Raw genomic sequence first — 22,394 nt, 5'->3', positions numbered from 1 at the left:
TCACTGGGCATGAGGGAGCCTTCTGAGATGCTGGGAATTTTCTATATCTTGATATGGGTGTATTTATATATAAAATTAAGCTGTACACTTAAGATTTATGTAGGTTCCTATATGTATATTATACCTAAATAAATTTTTTTTCCATGAAAAAAGATTGAAGTCATCACCATAGGAAAAAAAAAAAAATCACTATTTTGTTGGGTCTCCCAGTCTTCATGTTATAGATTAGTTTTTATTATTGTTTGTTTTGTTTCATTACACATAAAGTGGCCACCATAATCTCCTGGTGCCTGAAACCTCAAATGGCTTAATCTGGCCATGACACATCTTCACTAAATAGCAGATATTATTGTGACTATGTTTTTGTTAGAAACAAAGACAGTAAGCTTATGCTGTAGAGTTTGCAACTTGAAAAGCTTTTATTTTTACAAAAGGACTAATGATGATGTCAGCCCTCTCCATTTATACATTAATTCACTCGTCCATCTATATCACATTTTACTGAGCACCTAAGTATACCAACACTGTACCTGACATCACACATCTAGAATTCCGTGAAAACCATTCAGTCTGCCTAGATCTGTCTTCCTCCAGATCTCTGCAGGGTTAGTTCCCTCTTGTCATTCCAATCTCTTTTTAAATGTCACCTTCCAGGGAGGCCTTCTCCAACCACAGCCTCCAGCCATCCCCGACTATATTACCATCTTTTATTTTCTTCACAGTACTTATCACTATCCGAAATTATCTTGTTTATTTATATGTTTAATCTATTCTTCACTCCAATTAGAATTTAAGTTCCTAAAGAAAAAAAGTTGTTATCTGTCTTCTCACATGTATCCTCAGTGACTGGCACATCATACATGCTTAATAAATAGCTAGAGAAATCTTGGAAAATTTTAATTGCTAAATAGCCACAGTGGCTGGTGGGTTTGAACACACCACCAGAGCTCCTTTATCCATTCTATTCCCCAGCTGTTGGTCAGGCACGCCATAACTAACGTATTCAGAGAATGGAACAGACTTACATTTTCTTATATGTAAAATAACGTACCTGAACGGCTAGATGATCTGCATCATCCTTTGGTAATAAAATGGATCAAACAATCCCAACCTCAATTGCCCAGGAATCCTTTTCTTTGCATCCCCTGAAATTCGAATCTCTTGGCAACCTCACTAGTCGGGAGGGACTACAATTCCCATGAAATCTCGGGGCACCACGTGACGACTGCCGCTGCCACCATCGGTTAAAAAGGACTTCATTTCCCAGCGTGCCTCGGGACGCGAGGCCTACATTTTACCTAAGGACGCCCTGGGTCCCGGGTCTGAGTAGGAACTGCTGTAGCGGAGGCTAAGCTGCAGGTAGAAAGGGCCTGACTTGGGGTTCGGAGGTGCCTCAGGGGCACCAGCCCAGCCAAAAGACCGCAGATACACGTCTTACTCTTGCAGCGTCCAGCCCATACCCTGCAAATCCCTTTAGTGAAGGATGCGCCTTAAGCGCGGACCTCCCTCAAATCGCCCCTGCAGTGCCTACGCCTGAGGCCAAATTCCCGTACTTAACACAAAGAAGAGCAGGAAAGGGGTGTGGTGTGGACGTCGGTCCTGCAGGCCGTGGGTATGGAAGAGAGTTGGTGAGACTGGGCTTTGACCAGACAAGAGAGACACTTACACTTATTTCTCCCGTGTCCCGTCTCTACCGTAGCCGATGCTGAGTGGACGACTGGCCGGGCGTGTGGTCTCCATGGCCGGCCGCGTCTGTCTGTCCCGGAGCAGCGCGGGAGCGGGGACTGTCGGTCCGGTGGAAGCTGCCATTCGCGCAAAGTTGGAGCAGGCGTTGAGCCCTGAGGTACTGGAGCTGCGCAACGAGAGTCGAGGCCACGCGGTCCCACCAGGCAGCGAGACGCATTTCCGTGTAGCTGTAGTGAGCTCTCGCTTCGAGGGACTGAGCCCTTTGCAGCGGCACCGGCTGGTCCACGAAGCGCTGTCGGAGGAGCTGGCAGGGCCGGTGCACGCACTGGCTATCCAGGCGCGGACCCCGGCTCAGTGGAGGGAGAACCCTCAACTGGACATGAGCCCTCCCTGCATGGGTGGAAGCAAGAAAACTCGAGGAACCCCCTAAGTCCCAAAGGAGAGGGAGGATCAGGATCTGAATGGGCTGGGTGAGAATAAACTACTGGGGCTTTTTTCCCTCAAATATGGTCTGAGGTTTGTAAGGGGTGAAGATCCCTCAGCCCCATTCTACTGGCGCATACATATTTTCCAGAGAGAGCAGCTAATTTCAGGCCAAAGCTAACTCGGAAACGGCAGAATCACTCACTACTGCTCTTGTTCTGAAGTGCTCTCAAAAGTCTGCCCAATTGTTAAATGTTTAAGTGGGAGCTCTGGTAGCATAGTGGCTAAAGCACTTGACTGCTAACCAGAAGGCTGGCGGTTCAAACCCACCAGCCACTCCTCGGAAGGAAGGTTGGGCAATCACTGCCTCGGAAACCCAAGGAGGGGTCGCTATGAGTCGGGGCCAACTCGACGGCACATAACAACAACAACAACAAGGGATAGCAGTAGGCCTAATGAGTTGGAAACCGACCTGTACATGTATGAAGTACATTGCCAGGTCATTAATGGGTTGTTGAATCAATGTTCCTGGGAGAACAAAAATCCCTATAGACTAGGTAGGGAGGGCTTCCTGGTGGAAGTGACTTGAGTTGGATCTTTAAAGGAAAACACAGAACTAAACCAGAAAGAGGAAAGGATGTTACAGGGAGGAGGAAGAGTCTTATCAAAGGCATAGGAGCTGAACAGGGCAGTGAGTTATTGGACAAAGCAGGGGTTATAGGCACCTTTGAATTCCATACTGGGAGGGGGGATGTTAGGCTTTTTAACAGACTGTCCATTTCCAAAAAGGATTTGCATTTGTGTGCAGACATATTTGCACAGCGGCTGCAGCACTGAATGGGTTCAAACAGCAACAATTGTGAGGATGGCGCAGGACTGAACAGTTTTCATTCTTTTGCACATGATGACACAAAAAATAATATATATACGTGTGTTCATATATATGTGTATTTTTAAAACCACTAAAGCAGTAAGAAGAGGATAAGAACCTAGAATATGTTTACAAAAAATAGAAAAACCTCTATGTAACCCTTTCTCTTAGGCTTCCAGATGAAATTCTGTTTCTGAGGGGAGTTCAAGTAAAGTAAAAATAAGCAATTTTCTGATGATCTGTTTGTAGAAATAGAATTTAGATACTAGAGAAAAATGCTTAACGCACATTTTGACCATTTCAAGCTAGAGTCTAGACTGCATCTGCATGGGCAGTAGGGAATCATTGAAGATTTTTGAGGAAGGGGATGCCAAAGAACATTTTGGGCCAGACTGATCTGGCAGCAATGTGTAGGTAGATTGGCGTAGGAGAAACTGGAGACACAGAGATCAACCAAGAGTGAAAGGGTAGAGCTCTGACTTTGGAGTCAGCTGTGGGAATGGAAAGGAGAAATTGATTTGAGAGGCACCATAAAGATATCAGAAGATAGCAAAGAATCCTGATTCCATCAATCAAGCATTGGGTCTGGAAGCTACATATGTAAAAGGCATGTCAGAGGCTTGAGAAAAAATTACCCCAAGTTTTGGGATCTGGAAGATTTAGAGGGCCTTCCATCTGTAGAAGTGGAAAGGTCAGGTAGAGAGGCCAATTTAGGAAGTAAATATTGTGTTATTCTGGCCTTCAGTTTGGAGAGGGAGGTGGTTTCCATCTCACTAGCGCCCCCTATCAGGACTGTCAGGAAGCAGAACAGAGTTGGATCTGAGTGGAGAGGCAAAGAAGCAGACACAGCCATTTGGGGTTTTAAGGATTTATTTCCTTTTTATTTTTCATCATTTTTCATTTCATTTTTCACATCAACAGAGTTGGGTTCAGGATTCCCCAGGAGAGCAAGGAAAAGGATGGGTCCCTCTCAGGGGTGCAAGGGAGAGGGCTGCGTCCAGCGAGTGAAGGGGGAAGGAAGAGGGCACACTCGTACACTGGGCACTGGAGAAGAAGGCAGTCCTTTGAGCACAGACACCAAAGAGTTAAACAGTCACCACCTGGGTCAGTGTTACAAAATGGGGAGAGTAACCCTAGGGTGGGGCACCAGACGCAGCATGAGGAGGGTGAATTTGGATTTTCCTTTTGTTGTTGATTTTGCTTTTTTTCCCTTTAACTTTTTTTTTTTTTTAAACATTTTACAAACAGCTAAAAACTACAACATGTCACAGCTACAGTGAAGGGGCACCAGAGAAAGCAGCCACACAGTAGAGTCGAACACGGGCAGCTTAACCTACAGGGGCTATTGTGTGGAAGGAGGAGATAGGGAAACTGAGGCTTCTGGTCCCTGCAGTAGGGGTACCTCACTTACTGCCCAACCTCTCCCCACTTTTAGAGGAGTTGCTGAGAGGGCCCCTGCTTCCTGCCCCTGCCCCAGCTCCTTGTGCTTTTTGATCTGCTGGTTTGACCTTAATGCCTGGTTTCTTTTCCTCCCCCACTCCCCTGCCTGTGAAGGACCAGGTAGGGGGTGAGAGGGCAGCTGTGCTGTCCCTCCCTGTGCTGTAGTGGGTGAAGCCTCTCACTGCAGAGGAGGCCTGTGCTTCTTGGGAAGAGGGGAAGAGTTAGACCTTGTCCAGTGCCCTCAGATCTCCCTACACTGTGGGACTATTATCCAAACTGGCCTAGGGCTTGTCCCCCGCCACCCCTGAGACCAAACACAGAAACAAGATTAGGGGAGGTACTATGGGAGGCAGAGTTGTGTGTGTGTCTGTTGAAATTACCCTTGGCTTATGTTTTAGGACAACATAGTGATAGCCCCTCCCCACATACACACATACACATTCATACATAAGTGTCCACACGCATTCACACACACACACACAGTCCTGCCAAGCTGCCTCAGAACTTAACATATAAATAAATAAGAATCAGTAAGTTAACTTCATAAAATTTAAGCTTCATATTTGTAGCCTAAATTGAGGGACGTGGAGGCCAGGGGGCTGAAGTTTATTGCTACTCCCCCAGCATCCAATGGGAGGTGGGAGAGGCCACCCAAGGCCCTTCCAAAGTTCTATTGGTCCAGGGTCTGCACCCAAGCCCCAGCCCCCAGCATAACCACACGCCCCATGGTTTCTCCAGGGCCTGTTGTGTGATGCCCAGGGCCTAGGCAGAGGAAATGAGGGGGAAGGCAGGAAGCCTTTCGGAAGCCCCTCACTAACACTGGGGAGAAGGGTGGGGCTAAGCCTTCTCTTGTGCAAAGTCAAGGGTGGGAAGTAGAGTTTCATCCCAAAACTGGGATGAAGGAGCCTTCCCTGTAGTCCCTGCCCACGGGGGTCACACACATGCACACACACATACACACACACACACAGCTAAGACACCAAACAGAGATGGGGAGGATGGGGAGGTCTCTGGGGGCTGGGATGGCCAGGCAGGGAGGGGGAAGGAGGAGCTGTTGGTCTCACAGTGTGCCTGCCACTCCTGAAGCCCAAGAGACCCCCTCACTGCAGCACCTGCCCCCGGGTCTCAGGCAGCTTCAGGGCCAGAGAACTGCCGAGGGCAAGAGCAGCTGAGGCGAAGAGGATGGGGGCAGCCTTGGTGATTCCCACAAAGGATGTGAAGATGCTGATCCCCAGCACAGCGGCCAGCTTGCACAGGGCATTCAGGAAGCCAAAGGCTGTGGTCCTGCTCAGGAGTGCCCCAGCACAGCACGGGAGGTCAGAGCCAAAGGGGCACAGGAAGAGGCAAGGGAGAGTTTGTGGGGGGAAGGGTGAATGGGCGGGAAAGTGAAGGTGAGATGGTAGCAGTGTTCAAGAGGTAAGGATGGAGAGATGAGAGAGAGGTGTGCCAGGGAGTATAAGTAAATTGGGGGGTGGGGAAGAGACCAAAGAATGAGGTTAATTGTTAAGACTTCAAGGAGTAGATACAAAAGCTACCAGCTTTTAGAAAGGAAATTCAATGGCAGTATGTACCCCCTTACCCCCTAAGGATGCTTTTTCCATTCAGATCCCCTTCCTGACCCCTCTACTCCCCTGCCCTCTAGGCCCTAAACCTGCTGCCCTGCCCCACCTCACTCCAGCTACCTCTTGTCTGAGGGGTAGAGTTCGACAGTCAATACGTCCAGCGCGTTCCAGGATGCAATGCTGACCCCCCCAAAAAGGCAGAGCAGAGCAATCATGGCTGACTCGCTGTTCCCAAAAGATAGGAAGAAGCAGGAGACGCAGGACATCACGCTGGAGCCAGCTGGAGCCAGGAGAGGAGGGAGCCGCGTGAGCCTGGCCACAATGAAGCCCATCCACTACCCACCTGGTCCCATCAGCTAGTTTTGAGGCAGCCCAGGATGATACTCTATCTTTCCCAAGACACTCAAAAGGAAAACTTTTCACTCAGCTTCAGCCTCCCTTATATTTTTATTAATAACATCCATAAAACCCAAAAACACTCACTGCCATTTAGTTGATTACGACTCAGTAACCCAGTAGAATGGAGTTTCCAAAGCTATAATCTTTATGGAGCAGACTGCCTCATCTTTCTCTGGTAGAGTGGCTAGTGGATGTGAAGAGCCAACCTTTTGTTTAGCAGTCAAACGTTTTAACCACTGAGCCACCAGAGCTGCTAATAACATCTATTAACAACAATTTATTCAATGCCAGCTGTGGGCCAAGCAACTTAATATTTTATATACATTTATTTAATGTACCAACCCTATACCAAAAACCAAATCCATTGCAATCGAGTCAATTCTGACTCACAATGATCCCACAGGACAGAGTAGAACTGTCCCATAGGGTTTTGAAGGCTATAAAGGCTGTAAATCTTTACAGAAGCAAACTGCTTCATCTTATGGAGCAGCTGGTGGGCTCGAACTGTCACCAAAATTTTGGTTAGCAGCTGAACGTTTTAACCACTATACCAGCAGAGCTCCTTACCAACCCTGTAAGGCAGGAACTGTTATCATCCCCATTTTGCAGATGAAAAACTGAGGCTCACAGAGTTTAAATAATTTGCCCAAGGTCAGCTGGTAAGTGGTGGAGCTGAGAATCAAAACCCAAGACATCAAAGCCTGTGCCCTTAACCACTTGCTATTGTGCCTATCCTACAAAGTAGATTCCGTGCCAGGCCCTGTCCCCTCCTATAGCTACCCCCTGAGCAGAAATATGAGAGAGAGAGAGCCTTCTCCAGCCAAGTTCTTCTACAGCCCAAGGAGAAGCCTGCTGACAGCCTTTTCCCACTCTCAGATCCCCAATCAGTTCTGTCCCACCACTACCCAGACTCTCCCCACCCCGTACCGAGCATGCGGAGTCTGCCGATCTTGTCCATGAGCAGGGCAGAAACGATATTCCCAGGAAGTACAGCCAGGGTCCCCAAGAAGCTGACGAAGTACACCATGTAGGCCCCTTCACCAGTCCCTGTTACATCTAGTGGGCAGCCCTCCTTGTTGTGCAGGAATGTGCTGTTCACCAAACGGCTGTTCACAAACTTGTACTCAAACAGGTCTGGGGGCAAAGGCCAAGACAGGCAGGTAATCATAGCAAAGGAGAGAGGAAGGCAGCTACGGACTATGGCTCAGGGCTCTGACTTTGTGGGGTGCAGTGGCGGGGGCTCTTAAAATCATTCAGGGCAGTCATGCAAAACATCAAATATCACCATTGGAACTAGGAATCTTTACAGTAGAAAATGACCACAGTTCATAACTGGCTATTTCTAAGTACTGCTTCTTACTCATTCCTTTTGTCCACCCTAGCAGATTACTGGTAGTAGTAAGTGCCATGGGTTTAGGAAACATTTGTGAAAAAAATATTTAAAAGAATTTTAAAAGTCCTATCCATTCTCTTTTTCCTGCAAAGTGGGAAAACCTCACCTCGTACTCTATTTAGAGGTGGTGGTATTGTTGTTGTTGTTATGTGCCATCGAGTCGGCCCAACTCATAGCGACCCTTTCTTGGGTTTCCGAGGCAGTATCACTACAGAGGTAGATTGCCCAACCTTCCTTCCGAGGAGTGGCTGGTGGGTTTGAACCACCAGCCTTCTGGTTAGAGGTGAGAAACCTCAATATAACTCACATTACCAGCACTTCATATGCATATAGTTTGAGAGTCACTGTTAAATGGATTCATGCAGTGACTCCCAATCCTCTCCCCACCAAATATCCCTTTTATTGTTTATTTCCCCACCCCACCCCAGGATGCCATTTTGAAGATTGCTGTCCTCTTCAAAAGTTCATTAATATTACCATACTGAGTTGCTATGATTCCAGCCAAAGGCAAAAAAACTTGATGTTTCTGTCAGATAGTCTATCACAGGAAAACATTCAATTTCTATGAGATTTTCAAAAAATTGGTAGCAAATAGGCCCCTATGTCACCTTCCCCCAGGGGTCCAGAGACGTCAGGTTGAGAACCCTGAGCTAGTAAATGAGGATGATCCTTCTCACCCTCCTCAAGGTCCACCCAACCCTTCCACCTGATACCCACCAGCCACTCCATCTTACCAGTGTTATAGAACACGGTGTTGATGAATGTACAGTTCCGGAAAAATGTGTTGCTGGATGTGACATCCTCAAAATAACACTCCTCAAACAGGGAGTCCTCAAAGGACACTGACTTCAGACGCAGCCCGATGAACCTGTAAGACCAGGATGATGAGAGATACTTCCCCTCATCCTCATCCCCTCCTCTAAGACTCATTCCCTTAGTGGAGTGAACTGTGAGACTGAGGAGAAGGCACAGGTATCTTCCCCAAAGAGCCTTGTCTTGAACCCCCAAACTCATACAGGGCAAGGAGCAGAAGGGATGAGAAGAGTGGAGTTTAAAAGTCCCCACATACTTGTCATTGAAGTACTGCCCCCCTCGGTGGATCTGATTCTCCAGGGTGAAGTTAAAAGTCACATGCTCGACACGCTCCCCAGGGAACACTTTGGTGCGGGCTGCATAATCCACTGCCTGGAGATGGCGGATCATGTCAGGAAACCAGACGGTCAGGCCATAGTAGCTAAAGAGTCAAGGGCGATGGAATCAGACAGCGTTCAGAGATTACAACCAGGCAGTCCAAGGTGAAAGGGAAATGGAGAAGTCAGCCCAATCATGACCTTGCTCCTCCAGACTCATCTCTAACCACTCCTCCCTTCATCAATTGCTGTAGTTCTGGTGAACTTTGGATTTTTCTTACCTACCCACCATACTCTTGCTTATCTCTCAGGTATTTGGTTTTCCCTCTGTCTGAAACATTCTTCCCTCACTCTACCTTTAGCCTATCTAACTGCCATTCATCCTTAGATGAACTTAGATGCCCACCCTCAAATCTAGAATGGGAAGACCCCTTCCATATGCTCCCATAGTACTTCGTATTCCCCCCTTTGTGCCACTCATCACACTTCTCTACAGCTAGTTTTATCTGGCTTCCTGACCAAAATGTAAACTCTCTGAGGACTGAGATCACATCTTTTTCACCTCACCACAGTCCCTGGCACAGAATAGATACTCAATACTGGTCAGTGTATAAGTTGATTGAATAAATGAATGAAGTGGAGGGGTGGGAAGGAGGATCAGAGGTGATATGAATACACCTCCCCTTGTTATTCTTCCTTTTAATTTCCATTTTCTCCACCTCTTTCCCAATCCTCAAACCATCTGATACCACCAATCCTACCAATCGCTTACCTGAATGACATGGTGAACCAGACACCCATCATCATCAGGGTGATGCGTCGGTATTCTGGACCAAAACAGGACAGGAAATTCCCCCAAACCTAGACGGGACAGAATAAAGTTAGACTGTGACTGTGTTTCTTTGTAGCACCCACAGATCCCCTTTTTGTTGCCTTACCACCTTCCTTCGGGAGCTGTGGTGGCATAGTGCCTAAGGCATTTGACTGCTAACCAGAAGGCTGCCAGTTCAAACGCACCAGCCACTCCTTGGAAGGAAGTTTGGGCAATCTACTTCCGTAGTTATATTGCCTCGGAAACCCAAGAAGGGGTCGTTGAGTCAGATCCGACTCAATGGCAGTGAGTTTGGTTCTTTTGGTTTACCACCTTCCTTCAGTTTACGCATCACTCCTCTAGGCTCAAACTCCACCCTCCTCTTCAACTCTCCCACTCCCTTTTCCCTTCTCTCACTACTTTCTCTCCATCATCTAATCCCTCATTACCTGTCCTCCCAGACTCAAGGCCCGGACTCCCCAGCGCTGGTACCAAGTCCCTGTGTCTGATTGTATCTCAATCAACTCATCTTCCTGATGAATTGTCTTAATGTGGGTTACCTAGAGTCAAGAGAACAAGCCCAGCAGTCACATAGTCTGTATTTTCCAACCCCTTCCATGCACCTCAGTTTTCATGCAGTAGCAAAACAGGAGGCAGGTGTGGATATGATACCTCAAGAAGTCTCACTGAGATAGAATGTGGTCTGAGATGTCTAGTAAGATAGGGGGTATCTAGAGAGAGGACAGGTATAGGTTGGGGCTTCAGGAGCTTGGAGGTATGAGTGAGGAGGGCTCTGGCTTACTGAGAACACTCGCTCAGGATGCCCCTTGGCTCGCATGTTGGTGTCATGAACTTGCTTCAGCACCATCCAGGCCTCATCATGCTTCCCGTTCTAGAGCCACAAACACAATGCCCATATCCAGGTCAGCCCCTCCCTGACCCAGGGTTACAGACATTCCCTCCTTCCAACATGACCTCTGGGATCAGACACAATAAAGCCGCCACTCACCCCCGACCCTACCACTAACCTCTAACCTATAGGCACATTCATCTAACACCCTGAGAGAGCCCCAAGCTGGGGTATAGCAAGATATAATAAGACTTGGGGAAGAGTAGGGTTGGGTCCACAGGACAAATACAAGCACAGGTCCTAGGGATCCTCTAGTGCAATGGAAAGAGAAAGCCGAAGACAAGGGAAATGATAGGCAAGTATGCAGAGGGCCAGGGGCCATATCCTAGTTCTGTTGGGCAATGCAGAGTTGGAGGGGGAAGGAGCTGGGGATGGGGATTTCTCTTGAGCTGTAAAGTCAGGGCCTGGACCAGGGCCCCTGCCTGCAAAATCTTAAGCCACCACAGTTGAGCAGATCCCCTGTTTTCTCCACCCATATTTCTCTCTGGAGATAAAATCCAAGACAAAGGAAGCAGAATAAAGTCCCCTAGAGTAAGGATGCTGTAAGAAAGGAGGGCTGCCACACAAGATCAAACCAAACCCTTGGTGACTGTTTGAACACAGGAGTTCCTACTACCCACCCTCCCTCAGCCCAGCCCCAGCCCCAGGCCCATTCACCTCCAGGAAGAAGCGGGGGCTCTCAGGCTGTGTAGTCAGAGCCCCAATGGCAAACACAGATGGAAAGGCGCAGACGAGGACAAAGACCCTCCAGCTGTGGAACTGGTAAGCGGAACCCATCTGAAAACTCCACCCTGGCAGGGACAGAGTCACAACCATTGGCAGAGAGCCCACCACAGGAGAGGAGGGAGAGAGTCTGGGGTGGATTCCCTGGGGGCTGCTCACCATAGTGGGGGATGATGGCCCAGGCCATAGCAGCTGCGTACACGCCACCAATCATCCAAAACATGCAGAGCCAGCTCAAGTGCTCCCCACGCTTCTCCTGCGCCAGAAACTCCGAGAAATAGGAGAAGACAATGGGGATGGACCCTCCAATCCTGGAGGGCATTGGAAGAATTCAGCATTAGATAGCAGCCATATTCCTGATCCCCTGCCCCAGTGCTTTGGATCCCCAAGCACCTTCCATCTTCCAGACCTTTTTAAACAGGCTCCTTCTTACACAGTGCCCTATAAGATCCTCCCCTCACCATCACTCATCAAGCACCCATCCTTGGGACTATGGGAAATAGGCCAGCAGGCTTCAGGGAAAAGAAAGGAACAAACATTAAATATTGAAGAGTTGAAAGGGAAGAAAGATAATTATAGAAAAAGAGGAAAAAAAAAAAAATCCCCAGAGAAAAAAAAGAAGGGCAAAGGAATCTGAGGATGGGTAACTAGGAGCAGACCAGAAGGAGCTTGGAGAGAAGTCAGAGTAGGAATGGATTCAGGTGACTGAACAAAAGTAAGGGGCAAGGCTTCAGAGTTCTGGCAGATGTGGGTACTAGGAAGGTCTGTTGTCAAATGCGGGAAATATGTAGACTAGGAAGGGAATAACTTCAGGTCCACAACAGGTGAGGGTGAGGCTGAGACCCACTAGGGCTCTTTATGGAGTCAGGCTCAGAAATGGAACTAGAAGGTGGAGTGGGGAACTCAGGAAGGACCTTCAGGACAGGCAGCGGACAGGGGAAAGTGGGGCTGAAGATGGTGGGGGGAAGGAATTCACTCATTCATTCAACTCATACATATTTAAGGTACATTTGGTACACCTAGAGATACATCAGTGACCAAAACACACTCCTGCCCTCAAGGGGCTTAGGAGGTGGTCACTCACCCAACACCAGAAAGCAGGCGGCAGAAGAGGAAGGTGCCATAACCCTGGACGAAAGATGAGAAAAAGGCGAAGACGCTGTTGACTGACAGTGAGATGAGTAGACACTGTCTCCGACCTAGCCGGTCAGCCAGACCCCCCCAGAGGAAGGCTCCCACCATCATGCCCAGGTAGACGATGAGGCCTGGAAGGAGGAAAGCAAAGGCAGAAGGGATATGAGCAGAGTATCTCAATGCTCCCACCTGATGAGCATTCAATGAGCTAAAACTGCAGCATAATGGATCAAGGACTTCTAGAAGCTAAGTATCCAGAGATGAGAGTAAGTGAGAGGTTGGATGGTATGAACAAAGATGGAAGACCATCTCTGCAGGCCAGGGATTCAAAGACAGGGATGCAAATACAAGAGAACTCCAGAACCCAAAACCCCTCTTCTTTCTCTCAGTCTCTTTGTCTCACTACTTCTCTCTCTTTCTCTCTCTCTCTCTCTCCCTCCTGCCCTCTCTCTCTCCTCTCTCTTTCTCTCTCTCTCGCTCACTCTCACACACATACACAGCTTGTCTGAACTGAGGACTAAATCTGCCCAGATCCCAGGCCCTCCCAGCATCCTCTCTATCCTCCCTTCCTTGATGCCTTCAAAGAAGCATGATGTTACTCTATATTTCTGGGGGAAAGGGCTCCAATCCTTCAGTCTTCCCAGAACCTGTAAGTTCCCCACAAAAAACACCCTTTACTCCTTCTGGTCCCAATACTCTGGTCCTCAATTTCTTACTTCTAGTCTCCCATTTCTTAATTTCTTCATAAAACCACAGTTGGAATTGATCATCTACTCTTAACTCTGCATCTTATCCATGAACAAGCTAAACTCCAGGGAAAAGGGACCTGTCCAAGATTCCACAGCAACTTGGTGGCAGAGCAAAGCCCAGATCCTCTCTCAGTGAGTTTAGGAGTTTCCTCCTTCAGGGTTCCATTCAGAAACGGCCATCAGAGACTACTCCTTGGCCCTTGGTCACTCTCAAGGCTGGAATGAGAACAAGTGTATCCAGCTTCTCTAGCTGAAAACCCAGAATGCTTCCTCACCCAAAACTGATCCCTTCTCAGCCCATACTGACTTCTTGTTCCCCCAAATGAAGGGAAGGGAATATAATAAGAGGGATGGCTATAAAGAAACGTTAAATGGTGGTTCATCCCATTGTGGCCACCTTCTGGAGAACTAACTCATTCATTCCAAGTCCCAGCCCAGCTGCCTTCCCCAGGCCCCATTCACACATAACCTCACTATGACTCCGCCCTAAAAGGAAGGTATACTTGAGGGGATAATATTGGAGAGAACTCTGAGTCCTCTGGGGACATCCTGGGAACAGGGTCCTAAGGAGCTCAGTGAGGAGGAAAGGGGCAGTTCTCAGGAGCAAGGGTGTGCCCAAAGTTTGAGACAAGACAGGCCCAAAGTGCCCCCAATGTGTCTCACCCAGCATGCCCTTGTTGGAGTCAGACAGGCACATGTCCTTTTCAGCACTGGGCAGCACGAAGCCCACCACGAAGACCTCCACACCGTCCGCCATCAGCGCCAGACCAAGCACGAAATAGAGCGTCCACTGGAAGCGGCCATGACCACACTCCCGCAGAATGGCCTCGTACTGCTGGGCCAGTTCTTCCCGCTCTTTCCGCAGCTGTGCCTCCCCCCGGCCACCAGGGGGACCCTCCCCATCACCCAGGCCCCCCCTCACTCCAGCCAGGGGTGCCCCATCTGCCATCCGCTCGCCTTTTCCCCCGGACTCTGCCCGGGGGATACCCTGATATTCCCCCTCGTAGATCTCATCATCCTCATCATGGCCCTCAGTGGCATCGCTGGAAGCACCACCTTCCTCCTCGTCCTGGGTCCCTTCCCCTCGGTAATAGCCATCAGCAGGGGCAGGGTAGTCATCGTCATCATCATCCTCTTCAAAGCGGGAGTAGGATCTACGGGAATATTCATCCTGGACTCTGTCCAGGCCCTTCACCACCTTCTTGGCTGCATGCTTCTTGACTTCCTTGGCAATGTCTTTGGCCCCACGGATGAAAGCTGCCCGGTCTCGGAAGCCCTCTTCCATGATGGGGCTTTGGGGGCACTTCACCAGATCTCCCCCACCCTTGCTCCTTATTCAGCTTTTCTCTCAAAAACTCGTGGAGTTAGGAGGACCCTTCCCCACAGCTATGCAGAGGAAGTGTGCTCGAGTATCTTTGTGCACAGAACAAAAGGAAATAGGACCTGGTCAGTGAGCAGCTAAGAGGAGAAAGAAGGAGGGAGAGGAGCCTTGGCCTACACCCAGTTCAGCTGAGTGGGTGGGGAAGGGAGAGGGGTTGTGGGGGATAGGAAAGGGAGAGGGAGCCAGGTTGGTGGGACTAAGCTGAAGGGCCAGGGTAACTCAGGAAGGGCTGCCCACTTCTTTTCCAGGAGCTTCTAGAGACCTAGAAAAAAATAAAAGGGAGAAAAAAGGAAGTTGTGAAGCCTAAAGTGGTGAGAGTCAATATAGAGACCAGGCCATTGGGAGCTGCTTAGGAGTCATGGTCTCCCTACTCAGAACCCTTCTCCAGACCCCCTACCCCACATCAAATTCAGACCCCTTATTACTAACATGAAGAAAACAAAACAGGAAATAGGAGAAACCAGAATTCCTTATTCTAGTCAGATCCTTACTGGGGGTAGACCTTGCGGAGAATAGGTAGGAGGACAACTAAGACCTCCTCCACCTGTTGCCTTCAGTTCACTGATGGCATCTGAAGATAGGATTTCATCAGATTTATAGGCCCTACAAGAAAGGATTTGCTCCCAGCATAGCCTTGGCTCAGCTCCTAGAGCCAAGCAGATTTGGGTTTGACTTCTTGCTTTAGCACTTACTAGCTCATGACTGTGGGCATATTTCTGACCATCTGCACCTCAGTTTCCTCTTATTTCAAAAGAGAAAAGTAAGGATTAAATGAAACAATGCATACACATTCCTTATCATAACTCCTTGTGAATAAAAATATTCAATTAATGTTAACTATTACTCTTTATGATGATGGTAATATAGTGAGAAGGGAGCTCTGGTAGCATAAGGCAGTTGACTGCTAACCAGAAGGCTGATGGTTCAAACCCACCAGCCACTCCTCGGAAGGAAGGTTGGGCAATCTACTTCCGTAGTGATACTGCCTCAGAAACCCAAGGAGGGGTCGCTATGAGTCAGGTCCAACTCGACAACACATAACAACAACAACAATATAGTGAGAAAGGAGCTCTGGTGGTGAGGTGCCTAAGGCATTTGACTGCTAAACAAAAGGTTAGCAGTTCAAACCCACCAGCTGCTCCATGGAAGGAAGACGGAGCAATCTACTTCCATAAAGATTTACCACCTTGGAAACCCAAAGGGGGTTGCTGTGAGTCAGAATCAACTGGTTTAATATAGTGAGATGCCCTATACTCCCTCACAAGGCCCCAGAATAGAAGCTATGTCTTCATGCCCTTTGGGATGAGCAGCAGAAAAGTACTCTAGCAAGGAGAAAGCCAGGTTCAGTGCATCTTGGACAGGTTACTTCACCTTCATAAGCCTCAGTGTCCTTATAACTTGAGAATAATAATCCCTATTTCTCAGAGCTGGTGTGAGGATTTGATCTCACTGCAGATGTTTCATACATATTAGTTTCATTCCTTCCTATTAGATTGAAAGATGTGAAGGAAGCAGGAAGCAGCAAGGCACAGCAAGGGGTCATACTTGAATGTTGTTGCCCAGTGCTACTCCAAAACAGAGTGTCTCAAGACTTCTCTGCCTGTGTTTAAAATAATTACAGCAGCTGGGCCCACATTTTCTTTCTACAGACAAATAAGGGAATGCCCAAAAAAGGGAGGCCTGGAACCTGAGTAGAGTGGAGAAGAAGGTGGATCAAAACCTAAGAAAACAGTGATAAATGACTGCTGTCACCTTCCTTTAGGATATCATACATGGGACCCCTTTCACTGGTGGGATTGGGGATGGAAATGACTGATCAAACTCATATATTTCCAGCATGAGGGTCTAAGGTCTATAGTCACACCTCATTCCTCCAGGGCCTCCCTTCTTAATCCCTCTTAATCCTTTCTGCTTCTCCTTCAGGAGTCAAAGAAAAGGAGTCCACAAAAACCGCATTGCGTAGGAGGCTGGTGTAGAATGAAGGGGGCCTTGGGACTCCCCTAAAAAAGGACATTCTCCAGAGAGGAGCATAGGAGAACCTCCCTTCCTATATAGAGGCAGAGGAAGCAGGATTAGTTTCTGATCAGAGATCACTCCCCTAAAAATATCCTGCTTCCTTCTGCTCCCACCCATCCAGGGCCTTCATTAAATGTGTCACACACACAGAGAGACACACAAAGTAGCCCTGGCTGCAGAGAGTAGGTAGTGCTGTGTGTTTCAAAGAGACAGTAGCAAGCAAAGCCTCGCCCCCTCAGGACAGATGTGGGCAATGAACCACATCAGAAGAAGCAATCCCTACGTCACCTTCTTTCCTTCATGATTCAGGCCCAAATCATCCCCCTTGAGATGAGGGAAGCGTGGAATCCCCTCAGTATCTAATAATTTGATTTCCTCTCCTTTCTGCCTCCAACCAAGGGAGGCAGATGGACTCAACAGGAGCCAAGGCCTATGACTATTAACACTATTTACCCCTGAGAGGTACATCTAGGGTAGAGAAGGCCCCCAGAGCAGGTTATGATGACTTAAAATCCAGCTTCCCCAGAGCCAACAAGCCCAGGAGGTCAGGAGGGAGAGAAAGAAGACAAATTTCTTGAGCTGGTGAGGAAGTAGTGCTATTTTTAGCCCCAAAAGCAGCACAGGGTGGCTAAGCCTGTGGGAGAGAAACAAGATTTGGAGAGGTGGAGGTTAAAGGAGACAAGATTCAGGGTTCCATGGCCCTTTAAGACTGCCTGGTTTCACCTGACCGGAAAAATGTGCCCAGGAGAGATTCTGCAGAGGGTCGAGAGAAGTGGGGGCTCCTGAGCAAATACTTCCCTTCAGGACCACTCACCCAGTCTTGGATAACAGGAGGGTTCAGAAGCATTCCTACCCCCACCCCCCACCCCCACCCCCACTGAAGCCCTGACTTTGGGAACCACCCTGATTTCCAGTCCACCCTAGCCAGAGGTGACAAGGTCATTAAGAAGCAGTCACTTATCAAAACCTCCTCTGGGTGGGGAGAGAGTGGTGGCAGAATGCGGGAGGCAATGTAAGAGTGCCCCTCCACATTATAGCTGAGTGATAGAGCCTCAGCCCCCCGCCCCGGGGCTGCCAAGGCTGTGCTAGGTCCCCACATCCTACCCTTGTTGTTGTTGTTGTTATGTGCCGTCGAGTCCGCCCCAACTCATAGCGACCCCTCCTTGGGTTTCCGAGGCAGTATCACTATGGAAGTAGGATTGCCCAACCTTCCTTCCGAGGAGTGGCTGGTGGGTTTGAACTGCCAGCCGTCTGGTTAGCAGGCAAGTGTCTTAGCCACTATGCTACCAGAGCTCCCCATCCTACCCTAGGGTTAGGAAAATGGGAGCATCCACAGTTGAGGGGAAAACAAAGTGTCAGCTGAGAATGCACACAGAGGAATAGGAAGAGGCAGGGACAGAGAGACCTCCACACGCACAAGCTTAGGGACCGCCCCATCAGAATTTGTGATGACCCCTTGCAGTCTCACCTGGCTCTGGTATAAGAGGAAAGCCCCTAGAATATACTAAATAGCTTCCCTGAGCACCTCCCCCCCTTGGTCCTCTTGATAGACAAGAGCCCATCATCACTGGACCCTCTCCCCCTCCCCCTTAGCAAGGGCCTCCAGCGGCCCCCCATTCCATGCCCCCAACCCTAGTGGCTTACCATCTTTAGCCACCCTGAATTACCACTCTTCATTCCTCTTCCCCCTCACCTTCACCTACCCCTCCTTCACCCCCCCTCAAGTCCAAACAAGCATACTGAGGCAGCATCCATTCTCTGGGCTCAGCCAAGGTCATTTATCATTCATCTAGGAGGGGGTTGGGGGTGGAAGGGAACGCCAAGGTGAGGAAGGGTTGGAGTTGGATTTTGAGGGAACCCTAGCCTACCTAACAACCCCTACCCAGAGAAGAGTAGTGGGGAATTGACTAAGGTGGAGAAAAATACCTTTCCTCCCTTTTCTTTCCTTAAAATAAAATAAAATAAAAAATTGTATATGCATATATATGTATCAACAACAGCTAAAATAAATATCCATTTCCAAACCACTACCAACCTCCTCACTCCTAGAGCAGGGACGGTCACCCTCCCCATAAGCAAAGCATCGGAGGATAAAATGGCTGCAAGGCAATGCAAGGAAGGATGCTTCTGCCAGGGGCGGGCTGGAGGTGAGAAACTGAGAGAGAGATCTCACCTGGGCTGAGTCCCCCGGGTAAGGGAATCCCGGGTGAGGGCGGGGGTCCAGGCCGCGAGGCTGAGACGGCAGCGGCGACTGCTTCGGGTACCAGGGGAAGCGGCAATGCAGACCAGCCCCCCCACCACGCTCCGGCCCCGCCTCCGCCCCTCTCCACCCCCCCGCCCCGCGCCAGGGAGAGACCATTGATGGGGGGGCGCGGAAGAAAAGAGCCTAGGGAGGGACTCCGGCACCGGGAAGAAATGATGAAGGGGCTAGGGGATTTTATCACAAGGGCAGCTGGATATGACGCACAGCCCTTCCCAGCCCCTTTCTAGTAAAAGATGAAAGGAACTAAAGAAAGAAATAGTGATGCCAAGAAAACAAGTGAGAAGGCAGAAAGGGAGGTGATGAATGGGGCAGCCTCTTCCTTAGCGCCCCAGTCCCAGTATGGCAGGAATTTTAGGGGCTTTCGCTGTCTTCACAACACCTCCCTTTCCCTTCCTTATTCATTGCTCCCAGCCAAACTCCTTTCCTGCAACCCTCTCCCAAATCCTGAGTGCTCGGGCTCCAAGTTTACTTGGCTATTTAGAGAAAGCACATCATGTATAAAGTGTGATTTCTGTCCTGAGCTGCCAGAGGCAGAGACTCCTGGGTCTCTGCCACATCTTCCCTCAAGAAACAGTCCAGGTTATTTACTTACGGTGAAGATCTCCATCCTCCTCCATTCAGTTGGTGGCAGCAGAGATGTATTGAAGCTGAGAGGATTTTACAGGCCTGACTGGACTGCTCACCTTTTATTCATTTGCTCCAAGGATTCAAAAATAGATCGCCCCATACCATTTTCCCTTTTTCTTTTCCTACCATCAAACGACACACACATCACACCACACACACACTTCTATGGCAGGAAGGAGGGAATTGATTACCCTTCTTTCCTTTACCCCTGTACCAGTGGCATGGGATCAGAGATCAAAGATGTAACACTCGGTGACTATCCCCACTACACAGTTGAGTGGGTAGGTGGCAATTTGGGGATGGGTGGACATATTGAATGTGTCCACCAGTTCCAGGTGGAATATTTTAGGCAGAGCATTGGCCTGAGGTTCTGACCTGGCTTCTCAGTCCACACAAGCTATGGGCTCTTGATCAAGTTGTCTGCTGTACTGAACCTCAGTTTCCTCATCTGGAAAATGAGAATGTTAGACTAGATGCTGCATCAGGTCCCCTTCGGATCTAGTAGGGTGTGATTCTGCTTTACTAACTGTAGAGGTTTCAGAATGCTGGCATGTTACATGGAGAAGGCTGGCAGACTGTGTCCCAAGAGGCCTCACAGGTAGCATTTTAGGTGTTGAATTTACCACTGATAAGTATGGCTCAGGAGCTCTGGTAGCATAGTGGCTAAGACACTTGACTGCAAACCAGAAGGAAAGCCACTGCTCAGAAGGAAGATGGGGCAATCTACTTCCATAGTGATACTGCCTCGGAAACCCAAGAAGGGGTCGCTATGAGTCGGGTCCGACTCGACAGCACATAACAACAACAGGTATGGCTCAGAGCCTTGCCATCTCCAAAGCTGGATCTTGGAAATATTTCTTTGTGCCAACAAAGTTCACTATTTATTGAAATATAAAGCTGTATACCTAAGTATTCATTTACCATGAGAAATTAACAGTCACTGAGACTGCAAACTCATGTTCAGCACATTCCCTTCCTGAAACCAAATCAGATTCATAACATGAACATATAAATGCACAGTAATATAACTGAACAGGAGGCTTTGTATCTTTAATGGCATCTGGCCATCCCCAGTAAGGAGCCATGCCAGTGAGACCAGAAAGCTCTCGTCTTGGCTACAGTTCTCTAACCCCATCTCTATGCTCTGGGCAGCTGTGCCAATACTCCTGAACTTCTCTGAATTGGTTGACTAAAGCACGTTTTCCAGGATGCTACTTGGAAGAGCTCTGCCCACGTGGGCCTCAGGGACTCTCCCTTTACTAGGCTTTCATTGCTGACCTGTCTTCAGGTTAACACATTCTTTATTTAAATATGTTAATATTTTCAGTTAGGTTATAGCCAAGTCCTGCTGGCAGGGAGCCATTTCTTCTCTTTAAGGTGACTTTGCATACACTTTACATTGATCTATTACTTGCTAAAATAGAAATCTCATATTCTTAGAAGAAAACTATACACACACACACATATATCTATATATATCCCTTTTAAGTTCTGAGGGAAGGTCTCATTGTTTTGTTTTCCCCAGGTGTCACTGCTCCATGCACCCCACTAGTCACTCCTTCACAATCCCCTTTGCTGGGTCCATTAATATTGGAGCTACTAGGGACACAGTCCTGGGCCCTTCTATCGACACTCATCTCCTTGGTCATCTCAGGCAGTCCCTTGACTTCAGTATTGTCGGTATGGTGATGAGTCTCATGTTTATATCTCCAGTCTAGATTTTCCACCAAGCCTCAAATGCAAAATCTCCATCTGCCCATTCATCATCCCACTTGGATACCTAATGTTGTTGTTGTTGTTGTTGTTATGTGCCATCAAGTTGGCCCCGACTCATACCTAATAAGCAACATAAATTTAACAGATCCAAAAACAGACTTCTGATCCAAGTCTTCCTCATCTCTTCACTAAGGTATTCAAGCCAAAAACCATGGAGTTATCCTTGTTTCCTTTTTTTCTCTCATCCCTCTATCAACAACTCTTGTCAGCCCTACCATCAAAAAATATTTTGAATCTACCACTTCTCATCAGCTCCACGACTGCCATCCTGGTCTAAGTCACCATCATCTTTCTCCTTAGCTACTGCAGCAGCCTCTTAATTGATTTTCCTGCTTCCAATCTTGCTCCCCTACAAACTGCTATTCTCAGCAGTCAGGATGATTTTCTAAAAACAAACCAGATCTGACCCAGCAAATTCACTCTCTTGTGTATTCTCAAGAGAAATAAGTACATATGTCCCACAAAAAAAGACAAGCACAAGTATTTTTGTAGCACCTTTATTCACAATAGTCAAAGACTTCAAATATCTATCAGCCGGGTTAAACTTGGATAAACAAATTGTGGAACATTCATACAAGGGAATACTATATAACACATTTTTAAAAGAATGAACTACTACTATATGCAACAACATAAAAGGTTCTCACAAACAAAATATTAAGTAAAAGAAACCAGACCAAATGAGTATACTGCATGATTCCATTTATATGAGGTTCAAGAAAAGGCAAACTGATCTACAGAAATAGAGGAAATAGTGGTTACCTCTTGTGGTAGTTACATTGTGTGTCAACTTGGCTAGGCCTGGTTGAGTGGCTGGGCAGCTGGATGTAGTTATTCCCCATGATGAGACTGGTAATCAACTCCATGGTGGAATCTACTGTGAGCAGCTGCGTAACTACCTTAGGGATGTGGTCTGCTTTCAATATATAAGAAATCAGCTTGGAGAAAGGTTTGGAGTTTTGAGCACGCTTGGACCCTGCCTATAGCTGAGTCTTCATCTCAGTGGCCTGCTATGTTGTCTGCCAACCTTGGGCCTGTTAATGGACTTGAATTAGTCGCCTGCCATGTTGCCTGATCATTTTGAGACTGTGCCTTTTTAT

General features: G+C 48.2%; 2 protein-coding genes across 2 annotated transcripts; one reads left to right on the top strand and one right to left on the bottom strand.

Annotated features, from left to right (window-relative positions):
• Positions 1-1,702: 1,702 nt before the first annotated feature.
• Positions 1,703-2,116, top strand: BOLA1 (bolA family member 1). Its single transcript, XM_007950969.1, has one exon. It carries the CDS (start codon positions 1,703-1,705, stop codon positions 2,114-2,116), a length of 414 nt encoding a protein of 137 aa, XP_007949160.1.
• Positions 2,117-5,520: 3,404 nt separating this feature from the next.
• Positions 5,521-14,516, bottom strand: SV2A (synaptic vesicle glycoprotein 2A). The gene is made up of 12 exons (XM_007950968.2): positions 13,895-14,516; positions 12,433-12,613; positions 11,508-11,659; positions 11,283-11,416; positions 10,518-10,607; positions 10,165-10,275; positions 9,677-9,765; positions 8,844-9,008; positions 8,509-8,642; positions 7,309-7,515; positions 6,103-6,262; positions 5,521-5,704 (listed from the first exon to the last, which is right to left on the bottom strand). The coding sequence occupies exons 1-12, from the start codon at positions 14,514-14,516 to the stop codon at positions 5,521-5,523; spliced, it is 2,229 nt and encodes a 742-aa protein (XP_007949159.1).
• Positions 14,517-22,394: the final 7,878 nt, after the last annotated feature.

This window comes from Orycteropus afer, unplaced genomic scaffold (assembly GCF_000298275.1).
Source record: "Orycteropus afer afer isolate SDZICR_OR568_19922 unplaced genomic scaffold, OryAfe1.0 scaffold00290, whole genome shotgun sequence".
In the NCBI taxonomy this organism is placed as follows: domain Eukaryota; kingdom Metazoa; phylum Chordata; class Mammalia; order Tubulidentata; family Orycteropodidae; genus Orycteropus; species Orycteropus afer.
The sequence above is the reverse complement of the archived record's forward strand: the minus strand, read 5'-3'. Positions and strand labels throughout refer to the sequence as shown.